The 15,659-nt window shown below is 40.4% G+C and overlaps 1 protein-coding gene across 4 annotated transcripts in view; it reads left to right on the top strand.

The window, feature by feature from the left end:
* The window catches only part of LOC114652371 (interleukin-15-like), a 523,178-nt gene that overhangs the window by 53,081 nt on the left and 454,438 nt on the right, over nt 1-15,659 (top strand). For all 4 annotated transcript variants that reach the window (XR_007935106.1, XR_003716340.2, XM_051928194.1 and 1 more), the window contains exon 2: nt 14,249-14,346. Coding sequence is in view for 2 of the 4 variants with exons in the window: in XM_051928194.1 (XP_051784154.1) it covers nt 14,249-14,346 (98 nt within the window). In the remaining 2 variants the exon portion in view is untranslated. The remainder of the gene's footprint in view (nt 1-14,248; nt 14,347-15,659) is intronic.

The raw sequence follows: 15,659 nt of genomic DNA, 5'->3' as shown, positions 1-15,659 counted from the left end.
GTGCAGGCAGGGTGGAGTGGGTGGAGAAGAGTGTCAGGAGTGATTTGTGACAGATGGGTATCAGCAAGAGTGAAAGGGAAGATCTACAGGACAGTAGTGAGACCAGCTATGTTATATTGGTTGGAGACGGTGGCACTGACCAGAAAGCAGGAGACAGAGCTGGAGGTGGCAGAGTTAAAGATCTTAAGATTTGCATTGGGTGTGACGAGGATGGACAGGATTAGAAATGAGGACATTAGAGGGTCAGCTCAAGTTGGACGGTTGGGAGACAGTCAGAGAGGTGAGAATGCATTGGTTTGGACATGTGCAGAGGAGAGATGCTGGGTATATTGGGAAAAGGATATTAACGATAGAGCTGCCAGGAAAGAGGAGAAGAGAAAGGCCTAAGCGAAGGTTTATGGATGTGGTGAGAGAGGACATGCAGGTGATGGGTGTAACAGAACAAGATGCAGAAGACAGGATGATATGGAAGAAGATGATCCGCTGTGGCAACTCCTAACAGGAGCAGCCAAAAGAAGAACAAGTGAATTTAGCTTAAATCCTTCGAAAAGATTTTTCTGTAATTGAGCTTTATGAAATATGAATAATTCAAATACAAAAAACCCTGCCATTTATGACAGAAGTGTTGCCAATTTTATCAACTTAAGATCTTTAAAAAGATCTTCAAGTCTAGATTTGAAGAGCTCTAAAGTACTACTGTCTGCCACACTACTTAGTAATTAATTCTGTATGTCTGTATTTCTGTGTGTGAGAAACTCTTTTTAACGTGCCTATAGAAAGTACCCTTAATTTCATATCTGATTCCCCATGTTTTTCTTGAGAAAGTAATTTTAAACTAACCGTTGGAATCCATCGTACTAATTCCTTTCATAATTTTTTTTCTCTGTGAGTGAAAAAGCTGGATCAGTTCCTGCCGAGTAAAGTTTGTTTTCAGATAATGTACCACATACCCAAACTGTTCCAAAGTGGGGGCAGCATGAAGTTCCTCATACTTGGCAAACCAAGGTAGCAGAATGGCAAAGTGAAGCCAACTGAATTATATTGCTAATTAGGGCTAAATGATCTATTTGGGGATAACTTGGAAGAGTGATAGAGAAATTGGATGAAGATCTACTGAACGCCAGAGTCCTCCGCAAGCTTATTTAAACTCTGCTCAATAGATTCTGGGTGAAGGGAAAAGGCTAGATATGGCCACAGGAGGTGGCTGGATGTATTCCTTTGGTGCCATTTTTAGAAACTCTAAAATTAGACATGCATGTACTGTGTGCATCTTCTTCTCGATTTCCTCCTTTAATGTTAAGTCTGAATAATTATTATTATGCCTGCAATGGAAAATTCACTCAGTCATGAATCTCAGTTTTTATCATTTATGATTATATTTGTCTTGGCAAAGCCGACATGTATGATAAAGTGATCATGTCAGGTGGCATTAAGGTAAGGGTGGTATATTAAAGCAAAAGCATTTTTTTTTTTAATTAAAAAAAAAAAAAAAAAATTTAAAACAAAACAGAGTTAAGTATTACATTTTAAGAACTGCATATACATACAGTGCCTTATTCAAATGTAGCATTTAAAAAGTGTGAAAAATAAGGAAAGGGAAAAACGTTGCTTATCTCAGGCAGCATTAACATGCCGGCCCTGCATCCTGCAATGTAATTAATTGTTAAAGACTGTTTGTTGGGGAAGTGGTTGCATGGGGATGTTTATTATTTTTCCAAGTCAGTTATTTCTTCACAATCATGGTATATATTAATTTGCCATACAAAATTGTGATATGAAATGAAGTTTTTTTTTTTTTTTTTTTTAAAGAAATTTAAAAAATACCTTGTATGTTTGTGCAATTTACAATGGAAGTAATAGATACATGACATTTACATTTACATCATTTAGCAGATGCTCTTATCCAGAGCGACTTACAACAGTATTTGTTAGTTTTTTTGCATACCCCTTGGGGTCAGAGCGCAGGGTCAGCCATTGTACAGCGCCCCCTGGAGCAATTACAGGTTAAGGGCCTTGCTCAAGGGCCCAGCAGAGTAGGATCTCTTTTGGCAGTGACAGGGATTCGAACTGGCAACCTTCGGGATACCAGCGCAGATCCTTAGCCTCAGAGCCACCACTCCGCCCCATGAGCCTAGCTGTGTTATCTAGCTTCACCCAGGAAATTTTCAAAGTTAGTGGACCTCAGTAATAGTGTTATTGGTAAACTGAATGTGTCAGAAGTACTATGTAACTAAGTACTTTTTATATTATTCATCCATCCATCCTCTTCCGCTTATCCGAGGTTGGGTCGCAGGGGCAGCAGCTTGAGCAGAGATGCCCAGACTTCCCTCTCCCCGGCCACTTCTTCTAGCTCTTATGGGAGAATCCCAAGGCGTTCCCAGGTCAGCCGAGAGACATAGTCCCTCCAGTGTGTCCTGGGTCTTCCCCGGGGCCTCCTCCCGGTTAGATGTGCCCGGAACACCTCACCAGGGAGGCGTCCAGGAGGCATCCTGATCAGATGCCCGAGCCACCTCATCTGACTCCTCTCGACGCGGAGGAGCAGCGGCTCTACTCTGAGCCCCTCCTGGATGACTGAGCTTCTCACCCTATCTTTAAGGGAAATATTATTTTTATTTTATTATTTATTTATTTTTATATTATTATATTTATATTATTATTTATATATTATTATATTATTTATTTTTATATTATTATTATTTTTATATTATTAGCTCACTTCAACTAATTACTTCTGAACGTGTTGCATACAGTCAGTCCTTGGTGGGCCTTAAACTTTGAGAGCGTTGATGAAATCATCTGGATCAGCACACTGGCTGATGGGAATTGTAGTCCCCACTTTGGTATTTGCACAAGGTTTCAGATGGTGGTGGAGTGGGGGTAATATATATTAAATGAGTGCTTTGAGTAGTGAGAAAAGCGCTATGTAAATGTAAAGAGTTATTAAATATCTATCTTACTAGATCAGTTGCATGAACTGAACTACGCTTACAGCTACAGTATCTAGTTACTAAATGCATCTCTTTTGAGTTTCAACGAACTTTGATTCTTTCTCTTTGCTTCTGCAGATGGCCTTCATTTGCATAATCCGGCACCATGAGATCGATGTCATTGCTGTGGTGAAACAGGGGATACAGTGTGTTAGTAGTCTCTCACTCACTGCAGCATTATTAATGACAAATTTCAACAATTAAAAAAAAAAAAAAAAAAAATTTTTTTTTTTTTCCAGCATCCCCAAATTTCAATCTAATCCAGTAACACTAGAATCCCTGAAGTTTACAATTTTTTTCATGTCCCTGACCTCCTTAAATTTCCCTGACATATGCCAAGACGCTCGTAGCTCCTTATCACTGCGCTGTTAGCCCGCTTTTGTTTTGCAAATGTGTGGATTAGCAGAACGCAGCCTGCTACACTCCTCACCCTCCCATTCAGTCAGATGAAGACATCACCCTGCTGCAATTCTCATAGCTGAAGTCTCTGTTGAAGTGTTTATCTGGTGATGTGTTTGTTAGGAATTAGGTAATGAAATACCGTGATTTGAAATACATAAATTTCCTGTGTGTTCTGTGTCTACAATGATCTGTGTAAATATAGAATGGCAGAGGAAATGCGAGGCACGAAATGCTGAACACACAGCTATAACAGAAAATGTTTTGATGTTCTAGTAATAATGACGTAATGTTGACATGAAGTGTAAGATGCGTGAAGACTGAAGCCATAGTGATAAGGAGCTACGAGCTTCTTGGCGTATGTCAGGAAAATTTAATTAGGTTGGGGAACAACAAAAGAAACTGTTTCTGTTGTTGCGGGCCATAAAACACACCTCCAAAATAACAAACATATCACAGAAATAATCTGAGAGTACCTCATTTATGTAGTTGCATGTTTAACAAAACTGGCATCCAACACTTGCAGCCTCTTGTTGATCAGCTGATCTCTCCTCTCTCCTTTGTCACTCTCTCCAGTGCATACCCGTGGCTAAGTACAAGCACCTGATATTTGAATTGATGCTTATAAAGATTATAATAAATAGATTGAATTAGGAATCGACTTTGAATTGAATCAAGACCATATAAATCAAAATTGAACCGTATGATTCCTATCCCTATATGATATGTATGGCCAACTGTTATACAGGTGAAGTAAATGAGTTTAGTTTTGTGTCGCTCTGTTATAGACGGACACTCACTGCACACTGCGTGTCAGCATTACCTTTGCCTTTATGCTGTGTTCACATATTGAAGGTAAAAAAGAAAAGTCACACTGACCAGTATAGAGGAATGTCCATTTAGTGATGCCTACTAACGCATGTCTGCCTGTGAAATGTAATAGGTTGTTGAGGTACAAGTCTGAGTGGGAGACAGAATGTCAGTGGGTTAGCCCTCTCCCTGGTGACGAAAACGTTTACCATGGAGTAGTGCTGAGAGGTATACCGGTTCATACCGAAAACCCTTTTTTATTTTTGTTATGATATGGATTTTTCTTATACCGCAACACTGGTTTAAATAGCCTAAACAATGTTTGGAATGTGGCGCAACGAGAAACTGTTTAAGGGGGGACCTTTTTCATTGCTACACTGCTAAACATGGTTAGTGGAGATATTGTGTGGTGAAAATGGACAGAGAACATTCCAAAACTGGAGCTGTAGCACATAAAGTTGATCATGATGACACAGAAGAACTTGCCGAAAAAGGGAGTCATGTCTGTTGTCTGGAGATAATTTGGTTTTAGAATGTCGGATGTGAACCATTATTATTTTAAAATGTGTGACTGCTGTTTCTATAGTACTGGATAATACTGCAAGCCAAGTAGCACTTTTTTCCCAATACTTGAATACTGTGTAATGTACTTGTTTACTGTGCAATAGTGTGATGATGCCGGTCACTTACAGACTCCCTCTTCCCACATGGGAGTCTGTTGAACCAACACCGTCGATTAGTTATGACCGAGATGAGCTGACAAATCTCACTGAAGCCAGGGGATGGTGGAAAGTGCTCAAGTGCTTTTATTAAAAACTGTCAAAAGTATAACCAAGTGTCCATTGTGCAGTGTTAAAAAATACAGTATCCAAATAAATAGCAAATCCATAAAACCAGTGAAACGTGGGGATAAAATCCATAATAAATAAATCTGTTAAAATAGACGTTAAAATGCAGTCTCTCTCCTAACCCGATCACAGCCCACCACCTTCTGTCTCCCCGGCTCACCCATCACTGGTGTTGCCAGTGGAGCCTTTGCAGCACGAATTCATTTCTGCCGACCCACTGCGAAGCCAGACTGTCCGAGGTCGGCACACCTCCCGTCTTTCTTTGATAGATTTGTGCTCACTCAGTTGCTCCTCTGATCCATTGGGAGGCCTTTGCAGTTGCTACTCCACGGCTCTGGAATGCCCTACCAGAGAACTTGGGAACACAGATAGATAGATAGATAGATACTTTATTAATCCCAAGGGGAAATTCACATACTCCAGCAACAGCATACTGATAAAGAAACAATATTAAATTAAAGAGTGATAACAATGCAGGTATACAGACAATAACTTTGTATAATGTTAACATTTACTCCCCCGGGTGGAATTGAAGAGTTGCATAGTGTGGGGGAGGAACGAGCAGGACGGTGACAGCAGTCTGTTGCTGAAGCTGCTCCTCTGTCTGGAGATGATCCTGTTCAGTGGATTCTCCATGATTGACAGGAGCCTGCTCAGTGCCCGTCACTCTGCCACAGATGTCAGACTGTCCAGCTCCGTGCCTACAACAGAGCCTGCCTTCCTCACCAGTTTGTCCAGGCGTGAGGCGTCCCTCTTCTTTATGCTGCTTCCCCAGCATACCACTGTGTAGAAGAGGCCGCTCGCCACAATCATCTGATAGAACATCTGCAGCATCTTATTGCAGATGTTGAAGGACGCCAGCCTTCTAAGGAAGTATAGTCGGCTCTGTCCTTTCTTACACAGAGCATCAGTATTGGCAGTCCAGTCCAGTTTATCATCCAGCTGCACTCCCAGGTATTTATAGGTCTGCACCCTCTGCACACAGTCACCTCTGATGATCATGGGGTCCATGAGGGGCCTGGTCCTCCTAAAAGCCACTACCAGCTCCTTGGTTTTGCTGGTGTTCAGTTGTAGGTGGTTTGAGTCACACCATTTAACAAGGTCCTTGATGAGGTTCCTATACTCCTCTTCCTGCCCATTCCTGATGCAGCCAACGATAGCAGTGTCGTCAGCGAAATTTTGTACGTGGCAGGACTCCGAGTTGTATTGGGAGTCGGTTGTATATAGGCTGAACAGGACCGGAGAAAGTACAGTCCCCTGTGGCGCTTCTGTGCTGCTGACCACAATGTCAGACCTACAGTTCCCGAGACGCACATACTGAGGTCTGTCTGTGAGATAGTCCACGATCCATGCCACCAGGTATGAATCTACTCCCATCTCTGTCTGCTTGACCCTAAGGAGCAGAGGTTGGATGGTGTTGAAGGTGCTAGAGAAGTCCAGAAACATAATTCTTACAGCACCACTGCCTCTGTCCAAGTGGGAGAGGGATGGGTGTAGCATGTAGATGATGGCATCCTCTGCTCCCACCTTCTCCTGGTATGCGAACTGTAGAGGGTCGAGGGCATGGCAGACCCGTGGCCTCAGGTGGTGAAGCAGCAGCCGCTCCATGGTCGTCTTCATGTGTGATGTCAGAGCAACAGGCCGGAAGTCATTCAGCTCACTAGGACGTGATATCTTTGGGACGGGGGTGATGCAAGATGTTTTCCAAAGCCTTGGGACTCTCCCCTGTTCCAGGCTCAGGTTGAAGATGCGCTGTAGAGGACTCCCCAGCTCCAACGCACAGGCCTTCAGCAGTCATGGCGATACTCCATCTGGACCCACTGCTTTGCTGGCACAAAGTCTCCTCAGCTCTCTGCTTACCTGGGCTGCTGTAATTGTGGGTTGGGGGAAACTCTCTCCTATGCTGGTATCAGCAGAAGGATGGTTGGAGGGTGCAGTACTCTGTGGTGAGAGTGGGTTAGGGTGGTCAAACCTGTTAAAGTTGTTCATCTGGTTTGCTCTCTCCACATCTCTCTCGATGGTGGCACCCTGCTTCGAGCTGCAGCCAGTGATGATCTTCATCCCATCCCACACTTCCTTCATGCTGTTGTTCTGCAACTTCTGCTCCAGCTTTCTCCTGTACTGCTCCTTCGCTGCCCTGAGCTGGACTCGGAGTTCCTTCTGCACGAACTTGAGCTCATGCTGATCACCACCTTTAAAAGCCCTTTTCTTCTGGTTCAAAAGGCCCTTGATGTCACTTGTAATCCATGGCTTGTTGTTAGCATAGCAGCGTACTGTTCTTACTGGAACTACAATGTCCATACAGAAGTTGATGTAGTCAGTAGTGCAGTCAACAACCTCCTCAATATTCTCACTATGTGACCCTTGCAGGATATCCCAGTCTGTAGTTCCAGTCTCTCCGAGCCTGCTCTGCCTCAGGGAACCACTTCCTGAATGAGCGTGTGGTTGTAGGTAGCTCCCTCACTTTTGGTTTGTAGTGAGGCTGAAGCAGAACCAGGTTATGATCTGCTTTCCCAAGCGCAGGCAGCGGGGTGGCGCTGTATGCATCTTTAACGTTTGCATACAGTAAGTCAATAGTCCTATTTCCCCGGGTGTTACAATCCACATACTGGTAGAAGGCAGGTAATATTTTGTCCGGCATCACATGGTTAAAGTCTCCAGCAATTAGCACAAGTGCCTCGGGGTGCTGCCTTTGCAGTTTAGCAACAGCTGAGTGGATGATGTCACCCGCTATCTCCACATCCGCCCAAGGGGGATGTAAACAGTAACAACAATTTTTTGATTGAAAAAAAAAAAAAAAAAAAGATTGTGGGCTGTTTTAAAAAAAACAGCTAGAGACTTTTTTTTTTATTTAGGAAAGCACATTAACAAGAATGTCACTATTTATTGTTGTTTTATCTCTGTTTTTATCTTGTTTCGTCTTTGTTAAATATTTTTATGTAGCACTTTGAGATTTACTACTAATATAAAGTGCCTTATAAATAAAATGAATTATTATTATTGCCTTACATCTCGCTCACCCCACTCTATACGCTTAGTCAGTGGGGCGAACCTGCCCCTAGAGCGCCTCAGCCTTCGCTCCCACGTGGAGCCCCAGCTCGTGCTGCCTTCTCCTTCGTGGTGGCTGGATCGTCTGCCATGACTGCCTTTTCCCTTCTTTAACCTCCTTCTGCTCTATCTGTTCTTTTTTCCTTCCCCCTATCCTGCCGGCCAATAAATATATGTCTCTCTGGATGCAGCACCTTAATCAAAAGCCTTGGTAAACCGATGTAGCAATTGAGAACGATCACACCCACATGTACAGATGCGACTCACCCCAATTAAATCTTCAACTCCCTGCGGTCGTGCAATCACGCCCATGGAGACGGACACGGCGAACTGGATTTAAAATCTGGCCATTTTTTAAAAAATTTTTTTTTTTTGAAGCCGTGGACCCGCTATATCACAAATAGCATTATAAATGCAAGTTACAGTTTTCTTTATTTATGTATACAGTATAGCTTAGCTTGAAGCAAGGTCCATGTTAATGCAATTTGCAATATGATGGATCAGTTGGTAAAGATGTCCTCACCAAGTTGCACTTATTTTATTTTATTTGATTTTTATTTGGTGAATACTGTGTAATGTACCTGGGCTTGAAGCCTTGAAGTAATAAATCTATTACTGGAAGTTGCACTATTTTAATTATTTTATTGTTCTCATTTGTTAGTTTACCAAAATTAAACTGCATAATATTTAAAGTTGTTTAAAAGTCACTTTAACTTGTCAGTGGACAGAGATTGTTAACATTAATAGAAAGTGTAGTTAGTTTACAAAAAATATTGACTATTCCTTTTCTAAGACATGCTCAGTGCAATACAACTTTTGACAAGCACCTCTGGATATTTTACTAAGTCTAAATGCCTCTTTGGATGGTTGAAAATATGTTGCCAAAATTTTAGTTTAAGTTGTTTGCAAAATTTGTTCAATTTAAAAAGGTTCTATATTTTGACTGCAACTGTCATGCAATGTGATTCCTTCTCTTCATTAGTGCCCACCCCTTTGAAAATTGTCACTTTATGAGGTTATACAAACCTGTATTAATACGTGTGTGCACATTAAAATGTTTTTTTTTGTACAATGTACAATTCTCATGACAGTGGAATAGGTTATTATTAGCCAGTCTACTGCAGTAATTGCTGTGGAAAATGTGGTTAACATCCACTCATGCATGGGGAAAAAAATACTGTTGAATACCGTGAAACCGGCAGAATTTAGAGAAATACTGTCATATAGAATTTTGGTCATACCGCCCAGCCCTACCATGGAGCTTTTTTGGTTTCCCATGAAAGGATATCTGACCTGAAACATCACGGTGCAGTTGCTACCCATGTCCAATGGAAGCACTTGATTCCTTTCATGTCACTCACACTTGGACCAATGTAGACAAGGTGTGTTATTTAATTAATTACATGTTACCTACTATAGCCTACATCATAAACTACATTAACCAATATTATAGTGTATCCAATAAAACTAGGCAGTGATTAGGCTAATGTTGTCATCTATTTGGGCTGAAGGTTAAGATAGACTTATTTTATAATTCATAAATAAAAAATACATTCTAGGATAATGTTCAATTTAAAAAATCTAAATAAATAACCCTATCAGATACATATTTAGAAGTTTTTTTCAGTCTATTCTTTGCTATTTGAAAGCTCTAATCTATATACATTTTCAATCCAATTCATGACTTCTCTCCAGGTGATTGCTGTGGAACGGCTGTTGTTTAGTTTTTTTACTCTTAAATGTTCATTTATAGCAGATTTTATAGTTTTTGTAAACCTTTCATTATACTTGAAAGCATCTTTTCTATAAAGATTTTTTTATATATGTGCCGAGGCTTTTGCAGAATATTCTCAATAAATGAAACTAGGTTTTGCACAGTAATGAAAACTTTTAGCAGTTAACACCATTAGAAAACTGTGAAAGTGTCCACAAAGATAAGTTTCCTAACGTAATTGCATTTTTCCGTCTCCTGGTTAAAAAAAATCTGTCAATATTTCAGAAATAGCTAAATTTATATTGATTGGCAGAAAATATTGTACAATGTACATCCAGTAACTGAAACCTATAAATAAAGTGTCAGATTATTTTTTTCTTCTGGTCTATTTCCTATAGATATATGTACTTTAACTAAGTAACTTTTAAAAGTAATGTTCCCCATACTGGAAGACACAGACTCCATTCATGTTTTCAGATTTACAGTGGCCAATGATGCTGCTTAACACCTTTTGCACAGTTTAGTGTCATTGGTGTATTTTTCCAAAGGAGAACTCCAGAAAGTGAAGTGTCACATGTTAACTGAGGATTTTAATAAACCAGGTTTCAGTCTTAACTGGGTTACTCGCTTTATGTCTGTTTTGTGTGTGCATGTAAGTACACTCATTGTCTCCTTCTTTCTGTCTGTCACTTGACTGCATTTGTCTGGCTGGCATGCAATTCTTCATAGTTTTCCCCATGGGATTAGGTTCAGTTCTGTGAGTCTCTTTGGTTTGATCACAAATGTAGGTAAAGGTATTGCATCACACTAATGGCCACAACATTTTTGGAAATATTTATTTAGAGTGCCTGCAGGTGTGGGTTATAATTGACATGTAACCAAGTTAATATTGTTGAAGAAATTAAGAAACCATACAGTCCCACAATAACGGGCCTTGAGGGCCAAAAGAAGTGTTGGATAACTAGTGGGCCCATGTTTAATACCAGAGCTTTGTTACAACAAAAGATCAAAATAAAGAGTACGAATAAAGCAAAAGAAAGGTGAGCTCTTGAGTGTTCCAATTCAGTTCCACTTCTAGTGCCAGTTGGTTTTATATTTCTGGATCCTGGAAGTGGCTGGGCTTATTCACAAGTGACTGGATGTTTGGTCACTTGACATCCAGCCGACCCTCTCTGAACTGTGAAAAGAAAATATGCTGCATCAGCAAGAGCGTCGCCTCTCATCTTGGCGATGGTAATGCTTACCTGTCCAGAATCCTTAGAATACCTTTTCATTTTTTGCATTTTTGCCACTTATGGTACACTGTACAGTAATCCCTCCTCCATCGCGGGGGTTGCGTTCCAGAGCCACCCGCGAAATAAGAAAATCCGCGAAGTAGAAACCATATGTTTATATGGTTATTTTTATATTGTCATGCTTGGGTCACAGATTTGCGCAGAAACACAGGAGGTTGTAGAGAGACAGGAACGTTATTCAAACACTGCAAACAAACATTTGTCTCTTTTTCAAAAGTTTAAACTGTGCTCCATGACAAGACAGAGATGACAGTTCTGTCTCACAATTAAAAGAATGCAAACATATCTTCCTCTTCAAAGGAGTGCGCGTCAGGAGCACAGACAGTCAGAAACAGAGAGGAAAACAAACAAATCAATAGGGCTGTTTGGCTTTTAAGTATGTGAAGCACCGCCGGTACAAAGCTGTTGAAGGCGGCAGCTCACACCCCCTCCGTCAGGAGCAGGGTGAGAGAGAGAGAGACAGAGAAAAACAAAACAGTGAAAAATCAATACGTGCCCTTTGAGCTTTTAAGTATGTGAAGCACCGTGCAGCATGTCGCTTCACGAAGCAGCTGCACACAGAAGGTAGCAACGTGAAGATAATCTTTCAGCATTTTTAGACGAGCGTCGGTATCGTCTAGGTGTGCGAACAGCCCCCCTGCTCACACCCCCTACGTCAGGATCAGAGAAAGTCAGCGCAAGAGAGAGATTGAGAAAAGTAAGTTGGGTAGCTTCTCAGCCATCTGCCAATAGCGTCCCTTGTATGAAATCAACTGGGCAAACCAACTGAATAAGCATGTACCAGAAATTAAAAGACCCATTGTCCTCAGAAATCCCCGAACCAGCAAAAAATCTGCGATATATATTTAAATATACTTACATATAAAATCCGCGATAGAGTGAAGCTGCGAAAGGCGAAGCGCGATATAGCGAGGGATCACTGTATTTTGGTATCTTACAATACAATTACAATACAGTTTATTTTTTTGTATAGCCCAAAATCACACAAGAAGTGTGGCAATGGGCTTTAACAGGCCCTACCTCTTGACAGCCCCTCAGCCTTGTCTCTCTAAGAAGACAAGAAAAAACCTAAAAAAAACTCTTGTAGGGAAAAAAATAGAAGAAACCTCAGGAAAGGCAGCTCAAAGAGAGACCCCTTTCCAGGTAGGCTGGGCATGCAGTGGGTGTCAAAAAGAAAAAGGGGGACAATACAGTACAATACACAGAACAGAATAAATCCTCAATACAGTATAAAAATAAAAATTTTAGAAGTACGGAGCAGAATTCAACAGGAGATGATATCCCATAATAGGATTTGGATTTGTTCAGAGTCCTGGAGACTTCATTCATCAAGCTGCCTCCCCAATTTGGCCATTCCACAGCTGAAATAGCGCTAATCCGATGAAATGACCCCTCTTTTCCACGATTCCAGCGATCCTCCATCAGGGATGACTTTACCTTAGGCAGGCAAAACAACTTGGCAGGTGGGCCGTGGCACCAAGTGCCACATTTGAGTACCGAGAAGAGAAACGGAATAGGTGAGGGTTAGTAACAAATTAGAACTATCATGTTACTTATATTTTAGTGCTAATGACTGACAACAGAGATGCAGTCTGTACAGTTAATCAGCAGCTCTAGTCGGGGTGTGCTAAACTGAAGTAGTGAGTCTTCAGCCGTGATTTAAAAGCTGAGACCGAAGGGGCATCTGTTATAATAGCAGGCATACCACTCCACAGTTTAGGGGCCCTGTAACTAAAAGCTCGACCTCCCACTGTTATTTTATTAATTCTTGGAATCCTAAGCAGACCGGCATCTTGAGATCTTAATGTGCGCTCAGGCTTGTAAGTCATGATAAGTTCAGATAAGTAACCTAGACCTTGGCCATTTAATGCACAGCACTGACTGTTATGCCATCACGATGGTGACATCACGAGACACACAATTCCTACCAATCTAACAGAATCAGATTCCCAGCGCTGAGCTATAATATCATCAGCAAAAATGAACCAAAAAGTCATAACATTTATAAATTGTTGGTGTGCTGCAGTGGTGAGTTCTTACCTCCACCCGGGTGTGAAAACAGGTTCAAAAAGTTATTGTGTCTCCCCTATGGAGTGGCAAAATTTGAGCTTTCACACGCAGTTTACCTAAAGCAGGTTTTCCATATTGTTGAGCTCCCGAATGAAGACTGACGATGACACCTATATATTTCATAACAAGTTTTGCTTATTTTAGCCTTTGACATTTTGCACTTCATCCTCTGTGTTGGATGCTTTAGCTCACTAGTAGCAATTCAGCACCGATGTAATTAAGGATAAAAAAAAAAAACTATTAAAGGTTAATTACAGGGCAGCACGGTGGAGGGTTTGCTTCCCGGGTCCTCCTTGCGTGGAGTTTGCATGTTCTCCCCGTGTCTCGGGGTACTCCAGTTTCCTCCCACAGTCCAAAGAAATGCAGGTTAGGTGGACTGGCGATTCTAGATTGTCCCTAGTGTGTGCTTGGTGTGTGTGTGTGTGTGTGTGTGTGTGTGCCCTGCGGTGGGCTAGTGCCCTGCCCGGGGTTTGTTCCCCACTTTGTGCCCTGTGTTGGCTGGGATTGGCTCCAGCAGACCCCCGTGACCCTGTAGTTAGGATATAGCGGGTTAGATAATGGGTGGATGGATGGTTAATTACAGAAAAAAATGGTTTTAGGTACATTGTGCTTTTAAGGCCAATGGGTATGAAAAACAGAAAAGAAAGAATTAGTGAGTTTTTTGTTCAGAATTGGCTCACAAAAATACTTTTAAGATTGAAAAGACAGATTTCTCTTCACAAGACATTTTCTTTATTACTTATATTTTAACCATCGGTATTTGTGAAATCTATTGGTTTCATGAAAGGGTAAAACTGGGTTGGGGATGAGCTACTGGGCAACAGAAGCTTTAACTGTCCTGTTTACCTGTTACAGGCCTAAAGCCTATCACCAGGTAATAAATAGACCAGGTGGTAGAGGTCTGGAACTACTGGGTGAACATTAACCTAGTATGCTGAATCTGTGAGGCACCTAAAAAATAACGCGTGATTGTATTTATAAATTGTATTTTAGAAATGTGATATAAAATGATCAAAATTGATATGGCAATCATTTTAAGTGTTTTTTAAACAAATCTTTTTCTCTTTATGTTTACAGAGCAACAAAGTGAAACACATTTATATCTACTGCTACTTCCACCTTAGCCTGGGCGTCCTTGTAAACAGTCATGGTTTGATCTCCCTCTTTTTCTTCAGGTAATTAATCCAGTGAAATATGTTTGTTAGATTGAATGTAAAAGAGAATTTCTACTCAACTTTCAAATGGGTGAGGTCTTGTGTTAGTCTAGTTTCTGAATGAAGACAATTTAAAGTACCTGAAACAAACATGCATAACTCAATTATAAATTGTAAGATTTATTTTTAAAAATCATGCTATATGGAAGGTGTGAATGTTAAGCTTTCTGTAAAAGTAATCGTCCTATAAAATCACAAGTATTATCTCTTCACCAGTAATGTTTAATCTGTATTAGGTTTGTAGTGTAAAAATAACAACATACATACTAAATGTAAAACTCTGTAAACAAGACATGCCTATACAGTTCTTCATGAAGCTTGGAGATCTGAAAATGAAAGTGTCTCACAGAAGTTAGTTGAGCTGTCATAATCAGCAATTTGCTTTTGAAAACCTGATTTTTTTTTTTAGTGGGGCAACCACTTAATGCAATTATCATCTATCATCATTTCCATTTTGCCCAATGACATCAAACACAATGAAATTAGAAAGTTAAAGGTGACTTTGACCAGGTGCCATATAGCTTGAAAATATACATATCTAATACAAAGTAAGTTCCGTGCATAAAGTATTTAATTATTCAAAGATTATTTAAATATAAAAGATAAACCCATTGTGTAACTTTTACAATCACAGCCATATATGACGATATTTTATGTCTGTTTGTAAAGTGCATATATGAAAGTACTCCGGCAGTGATGGCAGTTGGCCTAGATCTATCCTTTGCCTTTATGGCCTGTCCTCATGAAAATTGTTTGAGTGTTCTAATTTAAACCTTCAGTTATTGCACACTCTGTGTTCAGGCAGATAAGGGGACATTCTAGCTGAGAGAGTGGGAGTGAAAGAGCCTACTTCTAGCATTTTGGGGTTTATTGCCAGTTTTCAAACATTTTGAAGAGCCTTCTTTCACATGCCTGTGAGATTTCATTTAAGACATTTGTAAAGAAGCTGGTTCAAAGAAGGGGATGGGGTCCATTAAAAAATGTTATATATCCATTTTAGCAAAATTTGAAAAACATCTTTACATCATTTTGTGACTAAATGCAACAGAGAATACTAATAAGAATAAACTATGTTTATTATGTCTACAGTGTAGTGCAACATTTCCGATTTTTAAAAATAAATTTAGAAATAACACTTTTCTTTTATTATGGTAACAGTAATCCGGTACATAATTTTTTATGTTGTGTTTGAAAGGGCACACTTATTTAATTTAGGGGGATTTTGCTGATTTGCTGATTGTGTCCTGTGCTAAAATATATTATTGTGAACACTG

The sequence above is a fragment of the Erpetoichthys calabaricus genome, chromosome 5 (genome assembly GCF_900747795.2).
Source record: "Erpetoichthys calabaricus chromosome 5, fErpCal1.3, whole genome shotgun sequence".
Lineage (NCBI taxonomy): Eukaryota > Metazoa > Chordata > Cladistia > Polypteriformes > Polypteridae > Erpetoichthys > Erpetoichthys calabaricus.
This window is presented reverse-complemented; position numbering and strand designations above follow the sequence as displayed.